Genomic DNA, 27,212 nt, shown 5'->3' with positions numbered 1-27,212 from the left:
ATCCAGCAGCTCTTCTTTTCCCTGCCCACTTTGTGGCTGTTTGTCTCAACAAGACGTCAAACTTTGTATGAGAACAGACAGCGGGCGTTTGCCTTGACTTCCATGGAATATTTGCACTTATTTCAAGGAATTGCCGGTCTAGCTCCACCCTGACCATACCGCACCATTTTACCCATGTACCCCAAGGGAAGGGTGCCAAAATGGAATGGTTGGGGCTGGTTCTATTCCTAATGGAAACGCAAAGAAACCTGCACCATACTGTACCAAACTGAACCGTTCATCTCGGTGGAAGCACGGCCTATGTGTCTATCTTGTCGCACACTGGAGAAACCACTATAGCCACAGTTGTGTATGGTTGAAAATGATAAAAAAAAAGCATGCACAAAAGGTTTCAGAAGTGAACTCTCACAAAGTGCCTGGAAGTTCGGCACGTTGACGGGCTTGAACTTCTTGTATCATTCTCATCACATGAAAGATTCAGGTTGCTTTCCGTGTCAACACAACTTAACTGTAATGGAACCTGAGATAGTTGATGAAAACAGAGGACGACACAACGTTGAACGCCACGAGGCAGGACAGCGTGACTCATGCGCTCCAGTGTCCATCTGGCACCGCTGTCCCTACAGGACTCCTAAGAGCTATGACCACGAGGCAAACTTTTACTTTCTTACGACTGTTCGTGTCTGCTGCTGACACATTACAGGTGAAGAACTGAGACAGTTTTTGGGTAAAACACGCGTCATTAAAAGAGTATGACCTGAGGCTACTGCTCTGCCGTGAAAGGTAGAAAGCAGGTCAACCATTAAATAGACAGCTTTGCCTCGCGGCTCAGCTCCCTCTTCACCAGCCCCGTCTGGTACAATGACTGCATTAACGCTGATGCTGCACCAATCACTCCATTTCACCCTCACTCAAGTGTTACTAAAAATATGATTATAAAATTAAGATAAGGGAAAAAGTGTCAACCAAAGAAACCAGTAGTACCTGACCAATCAATATCCTATAAATGACTCAAATGATTCAACTCCTGACTATGAGACAGCCAAAAATCTGTGTTGTATCTGTATGTAACATTGCAAATGTGGACAATTCAGGAATCCAAATTTAATGAAGCGATGAAACACAAGGGAACGTGGCTGGAAAGCTTGCAGGGAACAGATAAACAAAAACAAGAACAATCTGGTGGGGGAGTGACAGGTGAGAGGAGAGTATATTCTGAGATTAAATGATAATGACAATCAGGTGTAACTAATACAACACAGGTGATGACAATAGACTAACAAGAAGTGGGACTAACTGGAACAAGACGCAAGCATGAATACAAAATAAAACAGAGAGTGAAGTTGATTAAAAGACATTGGGAGGAAGTGTCCAAATAAATGAAAAACCTTGAGTTACTCAAAAGTCTGCACAAGGTATGTTCTACATGGTGCCATTGTTCTTATTTTGACACAGTCCACTCCATGATTACGGCAACACCATGCGACGCCATCAATTTAGCAACAGTAGCAGTTCTTGTCTTGTCTCTTCTCTCATCAGTAGAACCCGGTTTGATGGTTCAATAACAGTATTTAACAACTCGATTACTGTCAGCTCCACGGTGACTGCAATCAGTGATGAGGTCTTTGTCACAGTGTTTTTTCCCTTCCTCACAAGAAGTGCTGTATTGGGTTTGCCAGATTTTTAATCAGGGGTTACTTGGAAGTTCAAGGTGCACTTAACGTAATGCCAAATTACCCCTTGTGGCTAATGCAAGCTAACTATAAGCTAACGATTGATTACTTTGCTGTCTTTGCTAAAATATCAAAGACAGATGGGGAAATACGAGGGAGTGACATGCCAGGAAATTGTCAACCTGACAGGGACCTGAACCCAAAATAAATATTGTCTTCTGGTTTGAAAAGAGAAGCCAAGGAAGTAGGATGGAAGTAGCAGTTAACCAACAGGGGGCAGCTGTGCTACTTTTGAGTGAAAGTCATTGGCAAAATTAGCCTTTTTCCCACTTGATTTGTAATGTCAGTGAACATGTTCCATTTTCAATGGTCTTAACAGGTCTTCGTAAATAGAGCATGATGTTGATTTTGTAAATGATGGTCCCATTTAGAGCAGGTGAGGTCTGTGAATAACCTATCATGGCAGCGATCTAATGGCAATGGCTTCAAAATGGGAGCTTGTTTAAATCAGTTTTATACACAGTCTATAATTAAAAATCAGAACCTTCTCTGCTCAAGCTGCTGCCCCCACGACTTGCTTGGATTCATTTCAGCTAAAATGCCATGAACCAACGTGTTGTTGAGCGAGAGCACTACTTACGCCTCTGTTTTGTTGGACTGTCGCCGGCAGGGTACGGTGTTGCTGACACATGTACCGGTCGAAGGGTCCACTGACTCCACAATGACGAAAGGCCGCTCCTCCAGCGTGGCCACGGTCAGATGCCTGTAATCCGACACTGGCTCCAGGTACGAGCCGAAACGTGGCCACACGGGATACCTCATCTGCAGGATCCCCATCTCGTAGGTCCCCACCTGAAAGAGTTAGAGTGAATACTACATGAGCCATAGGGGAAAATCTCTGCAACAGGCTCCAGATGGTGTTTCTGATGTAAAAACAATTAACAAGATGCAGGGAAAATCTTTTATTTTGTCAGGGTTACATAGATTTACCACCGAGGGTACATAAAACCTTCTTAACTCTGCCACAGAAACAGACATAGATAAATAAATACTGAAACCGTTTTCTCATATTTCACTAAAGAAACAAAGGCATACCCATATCTTTTATATCCTCCATTTTTATCCCCACTTCTCTGTTTGTTTTACTGTTATCACACTTCTGTGATTTGTGCGTCTGAACGTGGCGGCAGTGAAGAGAGTTTTAGTTTGGAGACAGTTTAAGGGAAATTGATTTTTGGGTCACTGGGGACGTAGAGAGTGCAATTATACATCTAATGCAACAAAAGCAATTCCACCCTCTGCTATATCACTGATTTTAATTGGATGTTGTGGGGGGAAATGAGCATTCAAGCATGATGAACACCTAATCAAGATCTGGAATGAAACGTTTCAAGCTCACTTATTTGAAGACGCCACGACCTGTTTAGCGCCACGTTTAGCTTTTTTCCCCCGACCGCAAACTGTTTAAATCACAGCTGTGAGATGTATGAGCGGAGGTCAGCGAGGACCGATCGGGCCAATTAAAACAAAACAATGACACATTCCACTGATCGTTCACACAGTGCTGAATCAGTCGAGGCTATTAAATGCCGCGCTGGCCGCCGTAACTCAGTAAATGAATTTCATGCAGATTTTGCGGGTTGATCATTTTTATGTTAGCGCAGAGTAATCAGACCCAGTCTGACCTTGTTGTAACTTCTTATCTGTGACTACATTTTGTCAGCACGTGCTGATTAGACAAATGTTCTTTATTAGCAAACTGCTTCTAACGGCGAGTGATTAGTGAAATGACTTTTTTAATAGGAATTTGCAAAGTAATAAACTAACAAATCCTGAAATGATATTACTGGTGCAGTTATCCACAAAAAGAAACATTCAGCAGTTGTTATTCCCAAAGTGACAGTTAAAAAAAAAATACTCATCATTATTATTATTATTATTATTATTTTTATTATTTTTATTATTGCTGTTATGTTAAAGGTTCAGTGTGTCAAAAATGATTAACATTAAATGGTGAAGTGTACAGAAATATTCTACTAAAGTAAAAGTACCACTATTTTGATCAAATTTCACTTAAGTACAAGTAAAAGTACCTTGTTTAAAATGTACTCAGAGTAAAAGTTACTTATTTACCTATTTATTTATTTATTTATTTATTTAACAAAAATGATTTAAAACCTAGGGAAGTACAGTACTTCCAAAAAACCCATACTTAAGTAAAATTACAAATTAAAAATGAATAAGTACACAAAAACCCTAATCAATTACAGTAACGCGAGTAAATGTAATTCATTACTTTCCAACTCTGTGCAGCATCCTTGCAATTAAGTGTGTTGGAGAATGTTTGTTAACCCTCAATTAACATAAAAACTACTTAATACTTTTTTAAAACGTGGTGGTCCTAAATGGCAGCCTCAACTACTGACCCAACTACTGATATAAAGATAAAAGTTGTTTATTCATTAATTTAAGTAACATTACTGGTAGGTGTGACTGGCTCTAAGTTTTCCTTACCAAAGTGAAAACGTGTTGACGTGAATTTTTGACCTAGTAGCTTTAAAATGGCCACATTTGACAGTTTCCACGTGAAACACATGGATTTCTTATTACGCTGTTTCGTTATTGGCAGAATGAAAATGACTTCTACTACATTTTTCAACCCTAGAGCTGAAGAGTAACATTACTGTTAGCTGCGGCTGCCTCTTGTGCTTCTGTTGTGGTGGAAAGTATTAAAAAAGTTTTCCCAAAGTGAGGACGTGTTGACATTTTTGGTCCAGAAGCGTCAAAATAGCCACATTTGACAGTTTTCGGGGTTTTTAGTTAAAACTCAGGGTCATTGGCTTTTGACCAGTTGGACGATGTTTAATTGGCATTTACTCTGGGGTTAAAAGATGGATTTCTTGTCATGCCGCATCATTGTTGGCAGCGATCTGGGAATCTGCAAGTAAACACACCTGCAGCCAAATTTGTGGAAATAATTAACTGTGTGGAATTAATTAATTAACTGTGGAGTTTTTATCAATGCACATTGAAGAGTGATGTCACTAATCTCTGATTGTCAGGAGAAAGTTAACTGCCCTCCGATAGACAACGCAAAAGTGAAATTAGAAAATAATTTCCGTCCCCCCATGGACAAACTCTTATTTTCAGCCGACGGGATTGAAATTTCAGGGTCCGCGCCGGCCACAGAACGGTGGCTTTTCAGTGCCGTATATCACCGTGCCAGATAACAGTCGTGACAGGAACATTTTCCTTCCTCCTCCTCCTCCAGGACTGTTACTTTCTGTCTCCGCTCTCTCTACTGTCACGGTCTCCCTCCATCATCCCCGAGTTACCTTGACTTGTAAAACGGGGAGAAGTGGGCGAGGCGGCAGAACAACGACTCCTGGGTAGAAGCAAATTGCAGCAGCTGTGTGTGCGAGAAGAGGACTGTGTGATTTAACTTTAATAAATAAAAAGTGGAATGTGAGCTATCGCTTTATACAGTGTCGAGACTGAGGCTGGTATAATACAGAGGTGATGTATGAATGTCGCGGACCGGCCGCCGTGCAATGTGTTCAATAACAAGGCTGCGGAGAGAGGCATTCAGAAAAGGTAGGATTGATTTTCAGCTCAGAGAGAAAAGATGCCGGGGGCAACAGAAAGTTACACACAGAAGAGGTAAAGACTCCTTCGCAATTTCTTTTGAATGGAGCACAGCATTGTTGAAAAACACATTTTCATCCATCAGAGAGGTTTATATAAAGGTCAGGATGCTGAAAAATGAGTCTGGTTTTGATTGAGAGCAAAAACTTGAACATAAACAAAACCCCATTTGGAAAAACTCGAAAAACATGAATTCAGTTTGAGTCGCGGTCAAAATGGCTTCTCTTAAACGTCTCAAATTGTTTGTTTACCTCTCGCGTGGTCACAGCTTCTCATTAGCTCCGAATCTTGATAACATATCGGAAATTAATAGGTAGAAGCCCCCCCGAGACATCAGTATGACATAATTAGCTTTGGAATGGCTGTGGGCTGTTTACTCCGAGTGTGATGTTTAACTAAAAACACCTTCCATTCAGCCAACGGGGGGAGGAAGTGATGGCGTCCGTATCGCATCGCGCCCCCTGTGCTTAAATTAATGTTTCAATCTCCAAACAAGTCAATGAGGCGTCACACCGCAGCAAAGTACCCTGACGAAAGTGTGTGTGTGAGCGGGCGCTTTACTCTTAATGTTTTCAGAAGAGATGGAGGGCAGGGCCGTGAGAGGCAGCTGTGTGTGTGTGTGTGTGTGTGTGTGTGTCATTAAGCAGTTCAGTGGAATCCACAGTTCTGTCCGCAGTTCTGACTGTTTTTTAAAAGGTTCAACGTCATACATTTTGCCTTTAAAGATGTGAGGAAACTGAAGCAGGTAGTCGTACGCCTGAGCTGATCACAGTCTATCAGTCACATTTCAGTTACGGCCAATCTCTCACCAATGCTGTCCATTTAGATAACACTCCTCCCTGCTGACAAAGCCTTGCCTCCACCTTTCTATATCAGAGTCTAAGGTCACTTTTCCACGATACAGTTCTAGCACTTGGCTCGGCTTGAATCGGATCACTTTTTTTCGCTTAGTGTCTTGTACCCGGTGGTTTTTTAGTACCTGCTCTGGCTAGGTTCCAAGCGTGCCGAGCTGATACTAAAACGTGAAAACAGACTGCCTGACTGATGCCAAACCGAGACAAGTCGAGTTGAGCCAACGTAGTGCATGGAAAAGCACCATTAAAGCCCATTTATACTCTCCGTCACTACCCTTAATACCTTGGTCTTTTGTATTGGTATGGATGTTTATGCGATATGTCCTCTAGAGGGCAGTGCCAAGTACCAAGTTGCAGGCATTGACAAACATGGCGTCATACGGATGGATATAATTCCGCACCATCTTGTAGAGACACTCTTTGATGCTTTCTGACATTTTTAAAAGCCTCGAAATAAACTCTTCTTCGTGGTTTTCCTGATTGATTGGACTATGGGCTTTAGGAGTTTCCTGCATTTCTGTTTTTCAACTGTATTTCCATTCGTTCCGGTGGTTAAATTGGGATGAGAACGTCTGTGGCTGGACTTATATTACCTGTGTAAATCGTGTCATGGCATCTAGACGTCGTCAAGACAACCCGGCGAAGTTCACGCTGAGCATCAGAGTGAAGACGGAAGGCGATCTAAGGTGTTCAAGTTCAGTCACACAATGCATTCTCCACACACACACACACACTGTGAAGCTCACCTTGTCCCACTGTTTCTCTCTGTCCAGAGTGATGATGATCATGGCTGGATTCACCAGGTATCCGTTACTGTTGAAGGAGAAGTCGTTGTGTTCCCAGGTTACGTTCAACATGTGCCTGCAGAGAAACAAACAGAGCGCGAGACGATCGGTGACATTTCCTGAAAGCAGTTGTTCTTTGGCTAAAAAGGCATCAGGCAAAGAGCGATATCTAAAATATATATATTATCGAGATCTCATGCAATGACTCCAACTTGACTCATAGACAGTCCTCCCCCGACTTGACTTGTAAATAACTTGATCCAAACATTATGTCACACGTCTGTTTTCATTGGTGACCTTGGTAGAGTAGGCGTGATAAGTTACTGGCCTTTGGTTTGACACGTTGTTCAAATATGACATATTGAGCCTTTACTTTTACCCTTGGCTGGCAAAACAGAATAAGTGAATGTGAGACTAACTTCAGTGGAGATGATTGTCTTGTCATGTCATGTGTGTGATAGACAATATAACGAGTCGTTCTGCACTGGCAGGAAATAGACTCTGGCTAATAAGAGTTTAGACAGAAAGAAAGATCAGGGTTCATATTGTTCGAGCATTTCTGTAATGAGAGCTCCACAGCTGTAGTCTTCCTCCCCCTGGACTTGATGCGTACATTATGTCACATGTCATGTTTTAATCCTTGACTGGTTAGAATAGGCATGATAGCTTATGGCATCTACTGTCATGAGAGATTTTGTTTTGGTCAGACACGGATGCTCAACTGCAACAATTACCTCACCTGTCAGAAGAGCACATGTTTTGCCCCCAGGCTCATAAAAAAAAAAAAAACATTTAAAATTGATGGGATTATGTGTCTGGTTGTTCACTTTCCACCGCAGCCACTGCAACATGGAGGAAACATTCATCTGCCTCCTTTGATTCCATATTAGGCCCGCGGCTCTGCTCTCTCACCTCACCGTCACTCCAGCAGAGGTGTTGAAAGCCCGCGGGGAGAAGAAAAGCCTTCAGCCCGGTCTGCGTGAAAAGCCCATTTTAATCTGGAAAATCTGTGATTATCCCATTAGCAGGTGAGCTGACTTGTTGGCAAAATCATATCCAATCATGTGAGGACAAATCAGAGAGCCAAGGGGGCCGTTCATGTTTGATCTGGCTGACGAGCGAGCACAAAGCTAATACAGAGTGCTTTGTTACGTGCCGTCGACCTTCGCGTTAATGCGACGGGAGCCGCGGCCACTCAAATCGTGCCCGTTGGGTTTTAGAGCGTCTGAAAGGAAAGGCTTTGTACAGTATCACAGCCTTACATCATATTTACCATCTTCACTTTTTCATTGTTAGTTTGGTTTTTACAAAAGGGGAAGTTGTGTCCCCTGCAGCTCTTGCGGACTCTGAAAGAAAAACGGCTTCTGACATCAGAGGGAGAGGGCGATGTTTCATCTCACAGGAGCAGGAGGAGGAGGAGGAGGCGTGTCTGACGACGCTCGTGTCCCCTCGTTGACCACTGATTACGACACATTTACACACACTCTCACAGTCTCCTTGAACGACCTTGGCTTATGCGAGTCGAAAGCTGACGTCAGAGTCGTTTTTTTTCTCCGGCTCGTCCCGCTTTCATTAAAATGTGTTACTCACAGCAACAATGAAGAGGATTTGCTTCTTGCCTCGTGGCACATATGGTGTCAGACTACTGCTCAATGCATGATTTAAAGGAAAAGAAGCCGCCGCCGTCACTGTCCGTGTGTGTGATATACAGTATGAACGGGACGACGCAATTGGAGAGAATGACAGTCGCCATAAAATCCCCAACACTGAACAGATGGGAAGTCATGAATAAATAAACAACTGTTGACCTATTTTTTGCCACAGGTCTCACAGATGATATGATACCATGAATTATCACGGAGGAGTTAGTTCTCCGTGTGACCCCCCCCCGGAAAAAGGAGCCAACTTCCGTGTGTCTTAAGCAATGTTCTAAGAATCTAAGAAAATGAGACCGTCCTCTGCAACAGAACAGGTCATCTGTGGAAACTCAGCACCTGGACTCAATTCTGGAGATTCTCTGGAGATTGTGTTCGAAAAGCAAATGTCCACAAAGGTCACTGTGGACTTATTTGGAACTGCTCCTGCCAGCTTCATACTCAAATGTCTGGATTTTTGGGCATTCTCCCACATCTGACGCAGACAATCTCCGACCTCCAGTGTTTGTCCAATGTGAACAATGTGTTCTGCCTCATGCATGATCAGGCCAGTTGCAAATCCCTCACCTGGCTGGATTCTCCCAAGATTCCCCTGCTGTTGTGAATCTGGGAATCTGTAAAGGTAGGGATTCTGGGAGCCCAAGGCAATGTGGCTCGAGAGGCTTAATGTCACCCCAAAATTGAAAGTGACATCCCCTAAATGTTGGGTTGTATTTCCCACATGTAGCGGTCCGCATGGACCCTAACTAAACACCCAGTTTGATGCTCCCACTAGCACAACATCTTCAAATCCAGTACGTTTTGATCAAAGGAGACAGCGAAAAAGACAATTACCATACACACTTGCTTGAGGCACCCACACATGGTCAAATTCATGCTTTAATAAAGTGGAATTTGTGATTTCTGTGGGATAAAGCCACTCACTTTTGCACAGTTGCAGTAGTAGCCGGGTCACATTGAAGTTTTTTATACTACTCACAAAATTGATTTTTAAAACGAGGTAACACGTCGAATTTATGATTACAGACAACAAACAAGTCACCGTAAAGTACAAACGAGACGCAAGGGTTTATCTCTCGCGCTACTGCAAAATCATTTTCCCTTTCACTCTGTAACTCCCTCTGCCCGTTTATGAGGACGGTCTTCAAGTGGCTCCAGTGGCCATTTAAGTAAATATGAGTCCAGTGTTTGCCAAGAGAACATTCACTCCCTTTTTTCCCCCCTTCTTCTATAATGCGTGGAAGCATTTTGCTGATCTCTTTGCTTAAGCAGGCATAAAGACATGGAATTATTCCTCAAAAACCTTTGTCCTGTTCCCTAAGAATGACAGAGTTTCAAACTACAATGAAGTACTGTGAGTGTGGCACAATACTTTCAAAATAGGCTGGAAATGAAACATAATTAATTCAGCTGTGACGATAGATGATAATGTAATTTCATTTTATGAACATTTCCAAAGCGCTTAGTCATACTCTACACACCGTTCTGCTGCTACACGTTTCTTTTGTCATTTTCACTTCATAATGTCTTTTTTTCCCCTGCGTAATTATTGTTGGTGCACGTTCTTTTCACCTTCGTTCCTCATTAGAAAAGAGAGATGACTTTGTTGAGTGTGGCCATTTTCAAGGTATGGAAACATCACGTCACTTTACCTCACCTCTTCGACAACCGTTTCCGAACTAAAACTAAAGTCTGTCTAAGGTCTTTAACTTCTCAGTCCCCACACCAAAGTCCTTTGAGAACATTAACAATTTTATATCAAGGCACAAAGGAGTTGTTGGTCCACTGCCGTTTCTGTCAGTCAGTTCAAATATGTCATTCTCTGACTCTGACGCCTGAAATCCTTCATTTCAGATTTACCTAAGTGACACAGACTTTCAGAATAAAGCTGCAGTAAGCCAGCAGCTTTTGTGTCCCTCTCAGCTAAAAACACCAATTTTCTCAACGGAGTTTGGTGCCACGGACGTTGACAGTTTACAAATGTACTTTTCGGGTTTAAAAAACGGCTGTCTAATGAAGAAAAAAACCCAGCAAATATTATCTTAAGAAAGTGTGCTCTTAAGCTGACATATTTAGGTGAGCCTTCCTGTCTCAGTGTCAAAACGTCCACAAACATGAATTATCCTTTTCTACAGGTATAGTGGAAGTAGCAGCATTTACTGAATACTGAAGGGTGAGTCAACAACATTCACGTCAAATTTGCACATCAGTTATAGTTGATAGATAGAAGAGATGTTGGTGCTGAACAACTTCCCTCACCTGAACAGAGTGTCATTGGCAGATGATGGCTTGACGGGGTTGTGGCAGTCGCTGTGGCCCTCGGGAACGAAGCCCCTCTGTTTACGGAAGCTCTGCACACCTTTCACCACGATGGCCACCCCGTCTCGCACCCGCTTCCTCAAGCTCATCCTCCACCGGTCTGGGATGATGCTGATGAGCCCCACGGGGAAGCTGTCCGGCGGGGGGATGTCCGGGTTTCCAACAGCCAGGCTTGGGATAATCCAGATGTAGCCCGGCCCCAACAGCCCGGACTCGGACGCCATGGCAAACAGGTAATTCGCTTCGTCGTGTGAGCAGTAGACCAGTAATACTTGGGTGTCGATCTGCTGCAGCAGCCTTCGTGCTCGGATGTCGTTCATGCCGTCGGCGGACATGTCGAAGGTCAGCACGTCCTGCAGGTCCCATAGGAAGTAGCTGGTGTCAGAGAAGGACTTGATGTAATCCACGTAGGCTTCGTAGCCCGGGTAGAGGCTGGTTATGACCACAAAGCTGTCCCAGTTGTACTCCTCCATCACCTTGAACATACCGTTGACCTGCTGCTCGATGGAGGAGCCCAGCTGGAGGAAGTTGGAGCCCTCGCCCTGGAGAGAAAGTAGTAAATCATGAGTTAACACCACTGTACACAGTTTAATTTAATATTTGTCGTGTGCAGTGACGATCCTCTTTTATACCATTTAAGAGTACACACATATGATTTGTACCCACATGAAGTAGTGAGTTGCCCAACCTCGAGAGACTATGGCACAACCGTGACAGGAACTGTAAGTGGTTCTGCTTTATTTTCCTATTCCTGGAGCCGCAGGATCATTCATCACTTAAACGCATGTGCAAACACCGGCCGTCATCCACGTGTGCAAATTCAGAGGGATGGCACTAGCGTTGAGGCCAGTAGCAGCTCTATATTTCCATCTGTCTTTTCCGCAGATGCACTGACCTTGAGGTGGGATTAGATGTGACTTCTCTGTTAACGCGGTTATTAAAAGAGGCGGAGAAGGGGAAAAATACTTTTTCATTCTGGAAAAAAATAAGTCAACGTTAAACTTTTCCAATCACAGCGTGTGACGTCGCTGATCCCTGAGGTCCCTGGCCGGAAACTTCAGACTATGAGCCTGATTGTAGCGTAACAAAGAAGATGAAGGTCATCTAATCAATGAGCAACACATGTAAGAAATTACACTTTTTTTCTGTCCATAACCAGTGGGTGGTATAACATGGATGGACGAAATCTGAGAAGCGACGCAACATTTATTATAAACATTTTCTATTGAGCGCTGCTGTCCTCAGTGAGCACAATGATCGAAAGGTCGTCATGGTGTTGTGGCACAAACTCATTAAGTGATTTACCATTGCTTTTTTAAAGTATCATTGATTGCTCACTTTTAATAAGCTATTAACAAATGTTTGTAGGTCATCTGCAAATATGTATATCATAGGTCACTCATAAATCTGCAAATGTAAATGTTAATTAGTTAGTAATGAATTGATTTATGTCTAAATCTAGACCATTTAGATCAAGAGGATTTTCCACAACCTGCCGGCCTAAAGGTTTATTAATGTCATGAAACACTTTCCATGAATGGGTCTGAACCATTTTAAGCATTTGGCTACAGCGATAAGAATAAGCTTTATTTTTTACATTACCGATTTTACATTGTGGCACACAGGAGTTTGTGATCCACCTCCATCAATCGGTTCAAATGTGTCATTTTGTGACTTTGACGTTTCAAAACCTTTGTTCCGATTTTCCTAAATTGCACAAACTTTACCAAACAAGGCAGCAGTATACCACCAGCTCCTGTGTTCTTGCAAGCTAAAAAAACGTAGCTGTTCTCTGTCTATTCTCGCTTTTGTGCAGTACTAGCGATATTTATCTGCTGCATATATTAATTTCTGCCTCATACAATCACAGTGTAGAAATATCTAAGTGTTTGTAGGCTCTCCTGAGATCATGTCATAAAATCTTTGACAGTTATGTGCCCTCCCTCCTGACCCTGACCCACTCAGGGGACCGCAGCCCCAGCCTCGGCACCAACCCCTCCGAGCTCAGGAAACATCGAGGTCAGGCATCTTGAGAGTGGAGGCAGGCCAGTTGTCTCATTCGGCTTGTCCCCTTATCGTCCTTGAGAGACGTTCAGTGGTCTTGTGATGTATGAGCGTCTCACGATCTCAGACGTCACTGATAAATCTCTGCAGCTTTGCAGCTCCGACTGTCTGTGCTTGAAACATTTTTCCCCCCCAATTTCCTCTTGAACTCTAGAGCAGTGCTGTTTAATGGAAGCCAGTTGTATTGTAAAGAGGACATTTTATTGATAAATTGGCAGTTGTTGCATCTTGACTTAAAAATGGCTGCTGACGCACAGCGTATTACTCGTTAATATTCATATTAATGATGTCAGAGACTTGACTCGGGATTAGTTCTTGTTCGATGTAAGGGACCTGCTGTAGACTAAGATGGATTAGACCGCACTAAAGGCCAGATGGCTACACACATCCATACTGAGTGCAGGGATCTTATGCAGGTTAGTCACGGAGGAGTTAGCAAAGATCGAATAAATGCGCTGGTTTTCTCGTCCCAACCCCTCGACCCCACCCCGCTGCAAATCTGTCGACATTATTGCCTAATTCCTCTACATGCTGCTGCTGCCCGTTCCTGCATCACAGCGTGTTCTCTGGCATTTGCAAAGATGTCAGTGTGTTTACAAGTAAGTTGACAAGAGTTTCAAGAGAAATCCTGTGATCAAAATGAGACAGCACACACAACCCTGTCTCCTATAAAACTATAGATGACAACTTTTAAATATAATTAAGATTTAAGCCTCAGCCTCTTGCTTTTATATCAAGACACACTGAGGCAAATGCAACATTGCGCTAGTAAAGCAAACGACTGCAAAAAGGACTGCAAGACTGCAAAGATTTAGAAGTGAGTTATACTTCTTCCTTCTACCATTTAACTTCCGATCCTGCTTGTTTTTTTGTCAAATAACATTATTCTAAGACATTTTGTGAAATTTTGTAAACTAAGACAAAAGGGGAAAAGAAAACAAAGCAAACAAACTTGAGTGTATGTTACATGTTTACTAGCCCCAGGGTCCATGAGAGTAAAGCCCCTCGCAAACCGCAATCTCAACAGCTCAATTAGCAGAGAGCAGACTGATAGGATCCTGGGGCATTACCACAGGCTCAGCAGCAAATCAAAGCTCAACATGTCAGGGGTGCAGAGCAAGCACAGCACTATCCGCGGCAACAAGTCCGAAGTCAGTTTACACAAAAACTAACACGGGTGTGTTCAGACCTTCAGACCCCCGTGTCAGAAATGATATAAATTAGAGCTGAAGAATAATATTTGAAAGAAGTGATGTTGTGATAGTATTTCTGACATGAATACACACAATAATTTTCAGCAGATGACTTCAAAAGCTCTTTTCTGAAAGACTCAATCTCTTGAGTTTGGACGATTGTGTGAATTTCATCTGCATAGAAAAGTGCAATAATGACTTTTTTGGGTTTTTTTTTGCTCGTGTTGTTGAGATCTGCTGTTGTTGTGAAAGAGCAAGGACATAAGTGACTGGTGGTTTGTCTTGTCATTCACAGCAACGGGAGAAGCTTAAACCGGAGTTTAACGAATGGGCTACATCCAGGTACGTCTTTGCTCTGTCTTTTTATTAAGTAAAAAGAACTGAGCACCGGCTCTTCATTGCAAGATGCTATTCTTTTTCAATAGCAGCTCTTGTTCATTCACAAAACATTCACAGTTTTATGACAGTTGTTTGAGTCACATCACCTAAAACTCTGTCACGGAGTCACATCGTTGGCCACCAGAGAATTTGCAGAATAATAGAGTCTCATATTTTGGACAGTTCTCAGGACATTATTTTGTAAACGGGTGTCAGTCACCAGACTCTGTCCAATCAGTAAGCTGCACTTCCACCGTGTTGTTCACAGTAGTTACACAGTCGTGCGTCCCAAAGAAGATTACAGCCACTGAGCAGAAATCTTAGCTTCTCAAGACTTGAGATTAAATCCAGGAGTATAAAATATACAGATGGAGAAATGTTACATTACTAACGTGAGCTTTTTTTGCCCGTTTTACATGAGTTTGTGTAAACTACAGATATCTATACAAGAACCAGAGATTTTCCTCCACTTGGACACAATGTCCTGGCTGTCTTTAAGATGACACAATACAGTGTGTGTCGGGGATAGATTTGCATTGTAGTACTACAACTAGCACGAACGCCCTGCACCTGTAGAAAACTGAACGGAAAATACTTTATTTACCAGCAGGGGGTGGTAGTCTGTAGTTGTCGTTGTGTATTTGCAGTCATCACATAATACTTTTATCTTTGATTGTCTTCTGAGGGCACGCTGGCTCAACATCGTAGTTTTATTTGCGTCCACATGTCCGAATTAGAAGAGGACCTTGAAGGAAAACGCTCATAGGCGTGTGTCTTCTTGGCATCTTGTCATTTCTGTGTCTCATTCCGCCAATTCAGTGTGTGACAACCAAAATACAAGAACAACAGTCTTAACTTGCTCGAAAGCGCTCATTTGACAGGTTGTATGGTTTGGAAGGTTATTTGAATGACTCAGGATGTCTATAGATAGACTCGGACTGCATCCAGAAACGAAAAGGGAAATAAGAGACTAGAGTAAGCTTTTGCATTGACGTAAATGTGAGTGGAATTAGCACTAAAGATACAGGACAGAGAGTGGTCCTTTGATCCTCTGGTCATATGGCCAAATCACCTTTCCCACCCGACCATGTCGCTCTCTCTCTCTATCCCTGTACAACGAGTGACTTCTGGCCATGGCTCATTGCTGCGACATATGTCTGCCTCCACCACGCAGCAGGAAGTGCCCTGGCACCGCCTGTCTGTCCCTCTGACGTCACACAAATCCTGCACGACGACCAGGAACAGACACACAACTCCGTGGTCGTCTGCTGTGACAGTACCTCACACACAGATAGCATTGACTTCACCACGTTTGCCTGAGGTGCACCATCTGCATTTGGGACCAGCCTAGAATCAGGGTCCACGCTCTTATACTGAAAACAAAGAAGACTCACCAAATACAGTATACACCTCCTTAAATGGACAATAGCTTGTTAATATATTGGCCACTTCGTCTTTCAGATAGTCTTCTCTTACTGGAAAATGACCTTTGTGTCCCTTTTCAACCGGCTCACTCAACCACACCAAACTCCATTTACAAAATCAGCGATTTTAAAACACTGCTGCCTCCATCGGTGAGTTCAAATGTGTTCTGCGAGGCAGCGGTCCCCATGAGCTAAAAATGCTTATTTTCAAGTCCTTTATTTATGATGTAAAATCCCTGATTATCTGTGAGGACTTTGGTTGGAGAAAGTGAGCATTTTACACAAACTGTTTGATGTTGGAAAAGGTTCTGTTGTTAAGTTACAAACACATTCAGTTGAGTCTGCGTGTCAATATCTCACACAACCACATGTCCAAAAACTATCACTATGAAATGAGCTCATCCTCTGGCTGAGTTGCTTGCCGTCATTTACTTAGGGATTAGAGAATGATAAAAATGAGCTGACGTGGCCAATCAACAAAGTGAAATGTCCCGAGGACAAGAGTCGGTTTATCACCTAATTTTGTCCTGTCACTTGCAAGCACATCAAACTCTCGGCTTTCAGTGATGTGTATTAAAAATGAACGAGGGCTGGTGCCTTGTTGACTACCTTTGACAGCATCCCTCATTATTGAGAAGAAAAGTAAAGGAGGGTTGGACCAAAATCAGTGCCGTGCCTCTGGTACACAACTTCCATCTGCCAATGTTTAGTTAAATCATAAATAAGTGACTACTTACAACGGTGAAATATGAGAACGCCAAACTTTTAACTGAAGCCAAAACTAGACTATAACGATATTTTTATTGCCAATACTCATGTCACATTCTGATGAATGGAAAGATCAATGCAATAAATTCTAGTTCACGGATGGGGAATCGAAATCTCATCCTTAAACAAGAGCAAGCAAGGGATTTATCATTTCAATGTTGTTGTAACTTTGCGAAACAATAACTTGAAACCCCTACACTGTCAGACACCAGCACGGATGAAGAACTGGTCGAATAATTACCGTATACTGAGACTATCTTGTTGTGTGTATCAGTCGCTTTTGAATATCTTCAGCGCCACGATTATTGTGATGATAATTATGATCAGTATTAAGAACGTGATGTGAAATTTTCGTGTCGGGAAGCAGACGAATAGAGTCTTTCTCTGAGACTGTTCACATGAATAATGCATGCACTCACTGTTCTGCAAGACACTTTTAATGCATTCACTAAATGGCATGTATTAATGCTCTCAACTTCTCCCCGCTGACTAATTGACATTCATTTTACCAGCTGTCAGCCTTCACCATTATGCTTATTACTTATTACACATGTTTATTCTGTAATTTAATATGACTGAGTTGCTGCTCCTGTCCTCAAGTTAAAATTGTCGGGGTGTAATGAGCAGCAGGACGCATTAACTGCTGGGTGACATTTCTTTTCATTCCCCCCCCGAGAAGCCGCGCTGTTGGCAAAACCGCTGCAACTTATTTTCTGTAATGATACAGCAGAAGGAGAATCTGTCCACAAAGCCATCGAATTACCAGAAACTTATGTGTTTACTCCTTATTTCTTGAAAAAGTAGGAAATGCCCCAAGACTCAAGATGGAAAACAACATTTTTTGAGTTTTGATCTTACTAAAAAGCACCAATGTGCTACAGCTATGAAAATAACCCAAGTCCCAGTCCTCAAACCCCGGTACTAATTTCAATAGTGGCTGAATACTTTATTTGTCTGTCTTATACTGGCTCCAATAGACAGATGACTTTCTAATAATTTGGAATTTTTCACAGTTGTTTTTTAATGTGATGCTGTGTGAGGTGTCTGTGGTGTCCCTCAGGGTTCTATTGTAGGCCCCTTCATTTTTGAATTGTGTGTCCAGAGATCCAGATACTTGTTGAATATATTGTAAAATAAGTGTAAATCTTTCCTACTATAGAAACTTAATAGGCAACTTCAATATGCAGAATTAACACTTATAATAATTGAAACTATCCCTTATTTAGTTGGAACAGCTGTCAATTCCATTGGGTCCTTACAGTTGGTAACAATGGCAAAACCATCAACCCTGCTCTTTCCTGGCCACCCCCTTCCATGACCCCGCCCCCCCACACTGACCTTGTATGGCAGGACAACAGCTGAACCTCCACTAATGCCGACGATGGGCACGGCTGTCTGAGTGGAAATGAAGTCCAAGATCTGCGCCACGGCCTCCGAGCCGACGTTGTCCTCGAACACCACGCCATGGACGCGGTTGGTGGAGAGGGTGTCGCAGATGCGGGTGAGCAGCGCCCGGGGGTTGGTGTTGTTGACCAGCACGGTGATGGGGTTCACTTCCAGAGGCAGGTCCATGAAGTTCTCCCGGCTCAGCCGTCCCTTAATCTCAGCCTGGTAGGCCGAACCGCTGAACACCACTGCCACGTTCACCGAGGGCATCGGAACCCCGAATGGCCGTCCTGAACAGGCAGGCACAGAGCACAGCAACGGCAGCAGCAGCAGCAGCGGTGGCGGCCACCAGGGGGAGTCGCTCAAGCAGCCTAGACGAACGCCCATCTCAATCACCTACTGCCTGTAGGAGGAGACAGAGAAATCAAATTTTAGATATTACAAGGTGGCTCAATACCAATTTTTAGTGAGCGAAATGATACCAATGTCTATCTCTACTTGCCCCCATATCATCTTTTGACATTTCTAAAAACATTATGCTCCAACTGCATGGCAGAATTTTGCAGCCCTCACTCGTGTCCTTGTCACATGATGGTGGTGGAATTCTCTCTTTAAAGGTACAGGATCTAGCAACAACTATTGAACTTCAACAAGCATGTAGGAGCGCCCATGCTAGCCTTCAGTTATCAGTTAAACTCTGCAGAGAAGACCCGCTCTGGTCTGTGGTAATACAAACAAAAAAGTGTAAAAAACATTATCGTAAGATATACAGCAACTATTTTATACTAAATTTCTGCCAAATGGAAATAATTTCATCTAAAAGCACGAAGCAGATATGTTTATATTTAATATTTAATGATTATGAATTGTCTCCAATAAGACTTTATTCTTGATTTTCGGCAGTATTTCCCCATTGACGAGTATTGCGTCGACAGACCAATCCAAACTGTTGTTGATTTCTGAAATGTTGTGATATCTCATGCAATGGCCTTTTTCCTTTTCTTTTTTTTTAGAGTTAGCTTATTTTGATGACGTACTGGTCTGCACGCTATATAACTAAGTCAAACGTAAGAGCCCATTAACGGAGAACCCGGAGAAGTATTTTTAGTGTTTCACCGTGCAACATGAGGCCGTGGCCAGTCTGTTGCATCTTAGGGAGGCAGCTGCCACCCTACTGCTATTATATTCTCTGGTCCAATCCAACAGATGGTGTCCAGAGTTTAGTGCAACAAATAGAGAACAAGAGGATTTATAATTGTTCTCTCGTGACAGTACTTTTGAAGCTGTTACTTTATTTTTTTTTTTTGTTCAGAAATCCACAGCATTCAAACTTAATCCGCCTGCGCTGATTAATTCACATCCGCTGTGTCAGTATTATGATCTGTAGCTGTTGGGAAAGTTGTTTTTTTTTTCTCTTGTCTAGCTCTGCAGCTGACAGTTTAATTATTGTGACATCAAAGTCTGTATTCACATAGGACATGAAATCTTCCGGGTTGCCCTTTGAGCAAATCCAGGCGTTTGCGTTGCGTCACTATTTCTCTGCATTGCAACCACTCTTGAATAAACTATAATAATTTCTCTCAAAAAGGTGGATTGCTTTGCTTTCCGCCCTCCTGGAGGTAACGGGGCACAGACACTGTGACAAACAGTAGCTCTGCGGTCGCAAAACCCCGTGGTGTTAGTTTAGTATTCACATAGTTGCCAGACAGTGGTTAGTGCAGAGCTGTCAGACAGATTTAGGCTCTTTGTCAAATCTGTCACGGCCGTGTTTGGGGCCCTAAAGGAGTGTGACACACTGGTCCCCTGTCACAGAGATCTGATCCACCATGTGATGGAATCCCAGTGGGGTGAATATATTGTAATCCCCTGGTAATCCCTGCGTGGCGTCATGGCCAACGGCTTTATTGTAGAGTGTGCATTTATCAAGAGATTTGGTTATTGCACAAGGTTTTGCTGTTGCTATGTTGTTTTACTTCCTGTGTTGTGTTTCCTGTGTATGAGTGAGGGTGCAGATTTTTTTATTTTTTATTTTAAAAGTCTTTGAATAACACAAAGTAACACACTTGATTAACCTTAAACATATTTTTCTCTCGTCTCATGTCTACATCCTCCTAAAAATAAAACTTTGTCTTGCAATGTAAATGTGTAAAGTAAGCAAATACCTAATGTGAGATAGTAATTTCTATTATTTAATTATATAATGAATATTAAACAGAATTCAGATTATGATAAGACCAGGCTTCATTTCTGGAATCAAATTATTGGTAGGAGCTGTATTTGACATTGTAAAATCGGATGTTTTCTTGACCCTTTTTTCAGGAATCTCTAAAGAAATTAGATCAGAGTAATGATTCAGACTTTAGCGCTGGTATGTGCCAGCTGAGCATTAAACTGCACTGCACATATTTGTGACGCTAGCAGCTCGTGCTACAAAGTTAGTCACGTCTGCTCTGCTACCTTTGGAAAAACCACCTCCAGCGTCAGGTGTCAGACACGGCCGGTGTAAAACATTAAAGCAAAGAATTATGTGTGAGCAGAAAACACAAGCAGATAGCAGACAAGCCGACTATAGGGGAGCAGGAACACTCGCGTCGTACGTAACTAGAATATTTATCATTGGATTGTTTTTCTCCGGTCATGTCATATACTGAAATCCAAACAAAAGAGAAGCTGAGTGCACTGTGTCCTACATGTGATTCTCCTGGTAGGTGCTGCCTCATAAATCATTTTGCAAATTGATTGCTCACCACTCGGAGAGGGCATGTGCTACGCTCCTCTCAATGACATTATCCATGTTTCAGCTGCGACAGCAGTGGAATAGTTTAGGGTTAATGTCGTTGACGAGAAGCAACGTACACGTGGTCAAAATGCTTAAAACGCTCTGACCTTCCACGTGTTAAATCAAGGCATGGGGAAACAGCTGAGAAAGATACACGGAGGACACAATCCAGAGGTGGTGGATATAGAATTAAACCAAACGGGGAATGAGTCATCAATTTCTTCCTGACGGGGCTTTTGTGACGTCAGTGTGCTTGTAATGTCTTAGAGGATAACAACACACAGGAATCCAACCACTCAAGAACCAACAAGAGGTTTGTTGCCTCGTTGATGTGGTTTGGGATTGAAAAGTCTACATTTGAGAAAACCTCCTTTAACATCAACATGCAATAAGCTCAACACACATAAAGCAAGTTTATGCCATATACCCAACACAAACGGGCCAGGATTACTGTATATCAACTAAAAAAAATGCACAATGATATGCATCAACACAGTTCTTTGACAAAACTTGCACTCAATCATTTTGTTTTTGTGAAATGAATGTGGGACATCTGTCATTTTCATTAGAAAACTAATTCATTTTTGATTAAAATGAATCCTGTGCGCAATGTTTTTGTCGTGAATTGTGTTGGTGGTCTGGCAACCCATGCTGCTCCGAGTGTGTCTGGCTTTATTTATGTGACCTGGTAAAGTGAGGTGGGCTTGACATTGCTCCACCTAAGCACTTTACTATCACTGCAAATGCGTCATAGTTATTAGCATAGGTGAAAAAAAAATACAAAAAAACACAAGGAAGTGACACTTTCTGAGTGCTTTCAACATCCTGACCCCCGGATCTCCAGCCACTTTATGGCACTTTTCCATTATACAGTTCTAGCACAGTTCTATCACCCTTTTTTCAGTGCCTGTTCTGGCGACGTTCCAAGCGAGCTGAGTCAAAACTAAAAATGTGACATCAACAGACTGCCGGCCACTGATTGGTCAGAGAGCGTCGTCACTGGAAGAGTCATGAGCGAACGTCCGACTAAAGAATAAAAGCGAACAATGCCAAAATGTAGATCAGTGAAAAAAGAATTAAAAATCCCTGAAAACATGTGTTGATCTCCAACATTTAGAAAATTGAAATGTCTAAAATGTCAATATTTAACAGGAGGAGGAGTCTGGTGTATTAGTGACAGCACAGCTGTTCTTTTGTCAAACTCCAACTAATTAGAAAATACAAATTAAAAATAAAACATCCGGTCCATAAAAAGTAGCCTGTCGGTCACAGACTTGCTCATATGCGACGTGTTCTCCTCCGGTTTAGTTTGGCGAAGAGCTTTGCTATGGCTCGCTAAATTGCTAACCTCTTCGCTGCTAACGTTAGCTGTGGCTGCACTCGCGACTGGGTGCTTTGCATTGACATGGTAGGCTAAACTTGAGCATATCACCTTTAACCTTTATTAATGGTGCCGTCGGGGCTTTTCTGAAATGTAAATGTCCCGTTCATTGGGCTGAGAACTCGCATACGGACACAGTAAAGTTAGAGATTAAAAATGAGATTAACATAACGTGCTAAATATGACTATAATTAGCAATTGACGGCGATAATTTGACACCCCTAAATTAGTCATCAGAAATAAATGATGTTAGCCTGATGCTAACGTTGCCACCACTGGTAACTGAAAGTTTCAGACAAGTAAGCAGATGTTACTGTCACAGCTTGGGCTTTTACAGCATATGTATTGAAATTGTATTTGGCACAGAATTATGCAGCAAGTTTGGCAGATTTGTATGCAACTAACAAATCCTGATCTCAGACTCGGAGGCCTTTTCCTGCAGAACAACGTATATAAATTAATCATGAACAACAGCAGTTGACATCTGCAAAAACATGGCGAAAGTTTTGGGGAGTTTTAGTTTTAGGAGTCCAGGAGCCTCAAGTCACAAGTTGAATATCCTCACCAAGGACCGCTCCTTTCTCTCGTATATTTTTCTCTCCAGGCCGTTTTTATTTCTCCCTCCGCTGCCCTCTTTTCTGTTTGATGACACCTCTCGAGTGCAAATCCGCAGCACACTGACATAAACTGCACAGTATATCACAGATAACTGCGTCGCCTTACACTATCTGACTGCACAGATTAAAACCACTGGAGCCGCTCAGAAAATGATGTCGGTAATTTCTGTGTTTCGATCATTCCGGTGTGTCACCACTTACCTCAATCACGGGGGCATGAACGTGGGAAGTGGCTGTTTCCACAGATGTTAAACCCTTAGGCGCTGTTAAGAAAGCGGAAATATGTGCCGTTTTAATCATTTCGGCATCTGTTTGGGACGCACCTCGAACCACCTGCTCAGTCACATATGTAATTATTACTGGATACGGTGTACAACAGAATGTCCTTAGACAAAGATTCTACGTTTCATATATCAATTTGGCTACAACAATGAAGAGGTTGTTTACTAAATTTCTTATCATAGTGAATCAGAACTCTACATTTTTCTTTCCAGGAGTGTCAAGTAGATTTTATGATCGATGAAGATTCATAAATAGCAGCTCACGTACAACCACGAAGGGACTCGAACCCCCAATCTTCTGATCCGAAGTCAGACGCCTTGTCCATTAGGCCACGTGGTCACAATTTTTAGAATTAATGTAATCTGTTATCAGCTAACCCAAACTACGTGCAACAAACAAAGTTTTTTTCATGTTAATCAATGTAGAACATTTAAATTTAAATGTATAGAGGTTTATGACAATAAAGTTAGAGATAAAAGACAATAAAGATCATGTAGAGCTAACGGGTATCATCTCAGAGGTTCTACAGTTCAAGTCGTTTTGAGAACATTTGAGAACATTTCAGACTGTAATTGGTGTTTTTAACTGCATCTAACGACATTTAATGGATTACATTTAAGTATTTCTTAATCATAGAAATGATCAGCATAGTATTTGATAAATAACACTGGGGCGAGCACGCGGACAAACCTCCACTGAGACTGTTCAGTCTCTCCCAGTGTCACCACACGACCCCCGTCTCACTAGGTAAACAATTTATTCAGATTCAGATCACAACCAAAATGTATTCATGTCCTCCACGGGTGATTTCCTCCTACATCCGCAGAACATTTCATCCAAATCCGTCCTTTGCTTTTGTGACTTATGCCGCTCAAAATCAGACAAACAATGAGAAAACAAGTTCCCCCGCGCCGGCACTGCACAGAACTACCTCCTCCTGCTTCGAGGAGTAAATGTGTTTGTCTGTGGCGCCTCCACACTGACACTGACACTTTGATAAACTCAACCGAGGATTAATGCAAATATCCACATCTGCATGTTTGGCCCCCGCACATACTGTATATGCTTCTCCCCCTCAGCCGCAAATTGAATACTGTTGATAAGGTGAATACAATTTCCTGCACATATTGACACCTCTGCTCAGTATGTATGGCCCTGGCAGTCTCTGTGATTGGATTATGAACACACACATTCACATACCTGATATTTTCAATTCCCAGTAGTATAATTCAGGTTTAAGTCTTAATGGGCTTTATTGTATAAACTCAAAGTTTGCATCTCTCTAGGAGCCAAATTGAAAGAGGTTATAAATAGGAACCAAAACCTTGACTGGGCAGGGTTCGATGAACAAACAAAACATTTCAGCGCACCAAATATGGGTCACAGGGGCTTAAAGCGTTGGCTTAGCCCCTTAGAGTTTTGTATTGTGTTATTAATCACGTCACGAGGGCTGTCCTGTTCAGTATTGTGGGTGTGGTTTTGTGTTTGAATGATAATTGGCAGAGTTACATTTCCTGAGTAAGCTGTCTGCAAAGTTTGAAGGCTGTCAAGCAAACCAGTGGACAGTTATTCGATTAAAAGAGAGACAGAGGAACGTCTGGTTCCTTGCATTTATAGATCGATGTTTCATTGTGTGATGACAGTGCAAATAAACCAGAAGGAATCCAACCACTCAAGACCAGACAAGTCACTGCCTCTGTCATATGGTCAGATTTTAGGTAAATAAATGTCTGACGTTGCAGACCAGACTCAAAAAAACCTCATGAACCACTTACTCAAGAACCACAATAAAACCCTCCATAGAGAGAAGATACGTGAAGGTGTTTGAGAATAAACGCATCCCAAACTCTAAGACTCAACATATAGACATTAAAAGTATCAGATCGTTTGACGTCTACAAAGATATGAGGAATCGTCCGAGTGTGATAATGTGAGGAGATTTGTGCTTTGAGTTTTATCACCTGGCTTAAACCAGAATACACATATTAAATAACCATGAAGGACATCTTTGTTGCTTTTGAGAGAGTACAATGCAGGTACAAGTCGTGTCTTGTAGAATAAACTGGATCCTTTTTTATTGGTCCTGATAGGGAACATATGTATTATAAACATATTTAAAAAAAAAGAAAAAAAACCTTATGATTTGCTGCCGAGGTGTCAGCTTCTCCAACTGATTCCTGATGGAGGTGATGAATGTGAGGCTGCAGCAGTAAATACATCTGGCTGAGCAGCGAGGTCTCATCGGCGCGGTGTTTAATGACTCTGCCTCTACATTCTGGGCACGGCGCCTCTGCTGCAGCTGTTTAACAATGTGCACCTGTCCCATCTTCTGCTCCGTGATCAATACGCTCTGCCATGGATCTGCAGGCTGCTGCATCCCAGACCCGCATGTTGTCCTTCTCTGCGTCTTCCATCCGTCAAACAGCTGATGACCATTTCAAACCGAGCTCACACCGTCAAAAACGCCATTCACCTATGACCTTTGTTGACCTCTAAAGAACACGAGTGAATTTTATTCACCCTTCCTTGACTTTCACTTTAACTACCACTATCCTGCTAAAGGTGCAATGCTCTGTAAGAGATAAATGAAAGGTTACATAAGAAGTGTCACAATTTCAGTGGTCGTTAAAGCTGCAGTGCGTAATTTATTGTTTTTAGTTGTCAGTTGTTGTGGATGTTTGTTATCATTGTTTCTCTGTTTAATCTGTGGGGAGAGACATCATTTGTCTGCTGTAGAGAATGGATGGATGGATGGATGGACCCTCAAAGGGAAATTCCTCTCTGCATTGAGCTCATCCTCGCCCGGTTACCAGCCAAGTTCCCTTTCCACTTGGCCATGGGCTATGTTGTTAGCAGACACTACAGGTACCAAGCATTAGGCCTGCCCACCACCACAAGCAGAGACCTCTTTTTTTTTTGTTTAAAATGATGTTAGACACTGAAAAGGTTTCTCCTTGATTGACTGTCTCAGAGGCCAGAGATGGAGAGACCAGCGTCACCGAGAAAACTCTCTAGATTAGTCATCGCTGTCAGAATAAATAGCTATTTAACACAGATTCAAACCGAAAAGTCTTATCCCTGACAACAGATTTAAACCCCCCACTTACATAAGAGTCAGGTTTCATTCACCAGCACATCAATACGTCGGTCATGTCTCGTTATATCTTCCACCTGTATAAATATGATTAACTAAGCTCCGATTAAAAGAACACAGTCGTCCTGATCTCTTTAAATCCACAGCCATTAAACTAATCTTTAGATTAATCAAAAATCATGGGTACAATGAGAGCAGGGAGAGATATGAGCAAAAAAATTAATCTGGATCAGACGGCTTGACATAGTTGGCATGTGCCCAACTGTCGGGTTCAGTGTCATATATGTGAAGCTGGGCAATATTTCTTTCATTTATTTTAAACTACACAAAGATTGAATAGATGTGGTTATTATACTCCTCGCAACAAATGTCAAATGTCCATGAGTTATTTCTATTGGAAAAATATTAAGTGTACACGGAAGATTGAGAAAATTAAAGTTAAAGGGATAGTTCAGGTGTGCTTACAGCAATTAATGTCTCATCCACTCAAAGGGACAAAGGGGAAACTTTAGGATACAGTATGTTTTGCTGCTTTATCTCGCCGTTAGACTTTTGTGACTGGAAAGTAAGGTTTGTGTCACTTTTTTTAAATGATGCCTCACTTGCTGCACCAAATTCAATATTTAAATCACGGCATACAAGAGTTGTTGATCTTCTGCTGCCTTCATCAGTGATTTGAAATGTGTTAGTGTTTTACTTCTATGTTTGGTTTTATGTTTGGAGTTCTACCTGAGCGACACAAACTTACCACACAAGGCAACAGGAGACCAGTAACTCCTGTGTCCCTAATGGGTTTTGGTGCAGGAGAGTGAGCAGTTTACAAACTTCAGTTTCCGGTCAGAAAAAGACTTGTTTAATAGCAAGAAAAGTCACAAACATATTTTTATTTCACGAGTCTTAACGTGATTAACGCGA

General features: G+C 42.2%; 1 protein-coding gene and 1 non-coding gene across 2 annotated transcripts in view; both read right to left on the bottom strand.

Moving 5' to 3' along the window:
* Window positions 1-27,212, bottom strand: part of grin2ca (glutamate receptor, ionotropic, N-methyl D-aspartate 2Ca) — a 56,258-nt gene that overhangs the window by 16,576 nt on the left and 12,470 nt on the right. The window contains exons 2-5 of the mRNA XM_044049958.1: window positions 18,097-18,547; window positions 10,872-11,473; window positions 6,919-7,033; window positions 2,314-2,525 (exon numbers count right to left, since the gene is read on the bottom strand). Of these exons, the coding sequence (XP_043905893.1) occupies window positions 2,314-2,525; window positions 6,919-7,033; window positions 10,872-11,473; window positions 18,097-18,531 (1,364 nt within the window). The 5' untranslated portion in view covers window positions 18,532-18,547. The remainder of the gene's footprint in view (window positions 1-2,313; window positions 2,526-6,918; window positions 7,034-10,871; window positions 11,474-18,096; window positions 18,548-27,212) is intronic.
* Window positions 23,470-23,542, bottom strand: trnar-ucg. The gene has a single exon. It is a non-coding gene; the product is annotated as a tRNA-Arg (tRNA).

Source organism: Solea senegalensis, linkage group LG19 (assembly GCF_019176455.1).
Source record: "Solea senegalensis isolate Sse05_10M linkage group LG19, IFAPA_SoseM_1, whole genome shotgun sequence".
NCBI lineage: Eukaryota > Metazoa > Chordata > Actinopteri > Pleuronectiformes > Soleidae > Solea > Solea senegalensis.
The sequence above is the reverse complement of the archived record's forward strand: the minus strand, read 5'-3'. Positions and strand labels throughout refer to the sequence as shown.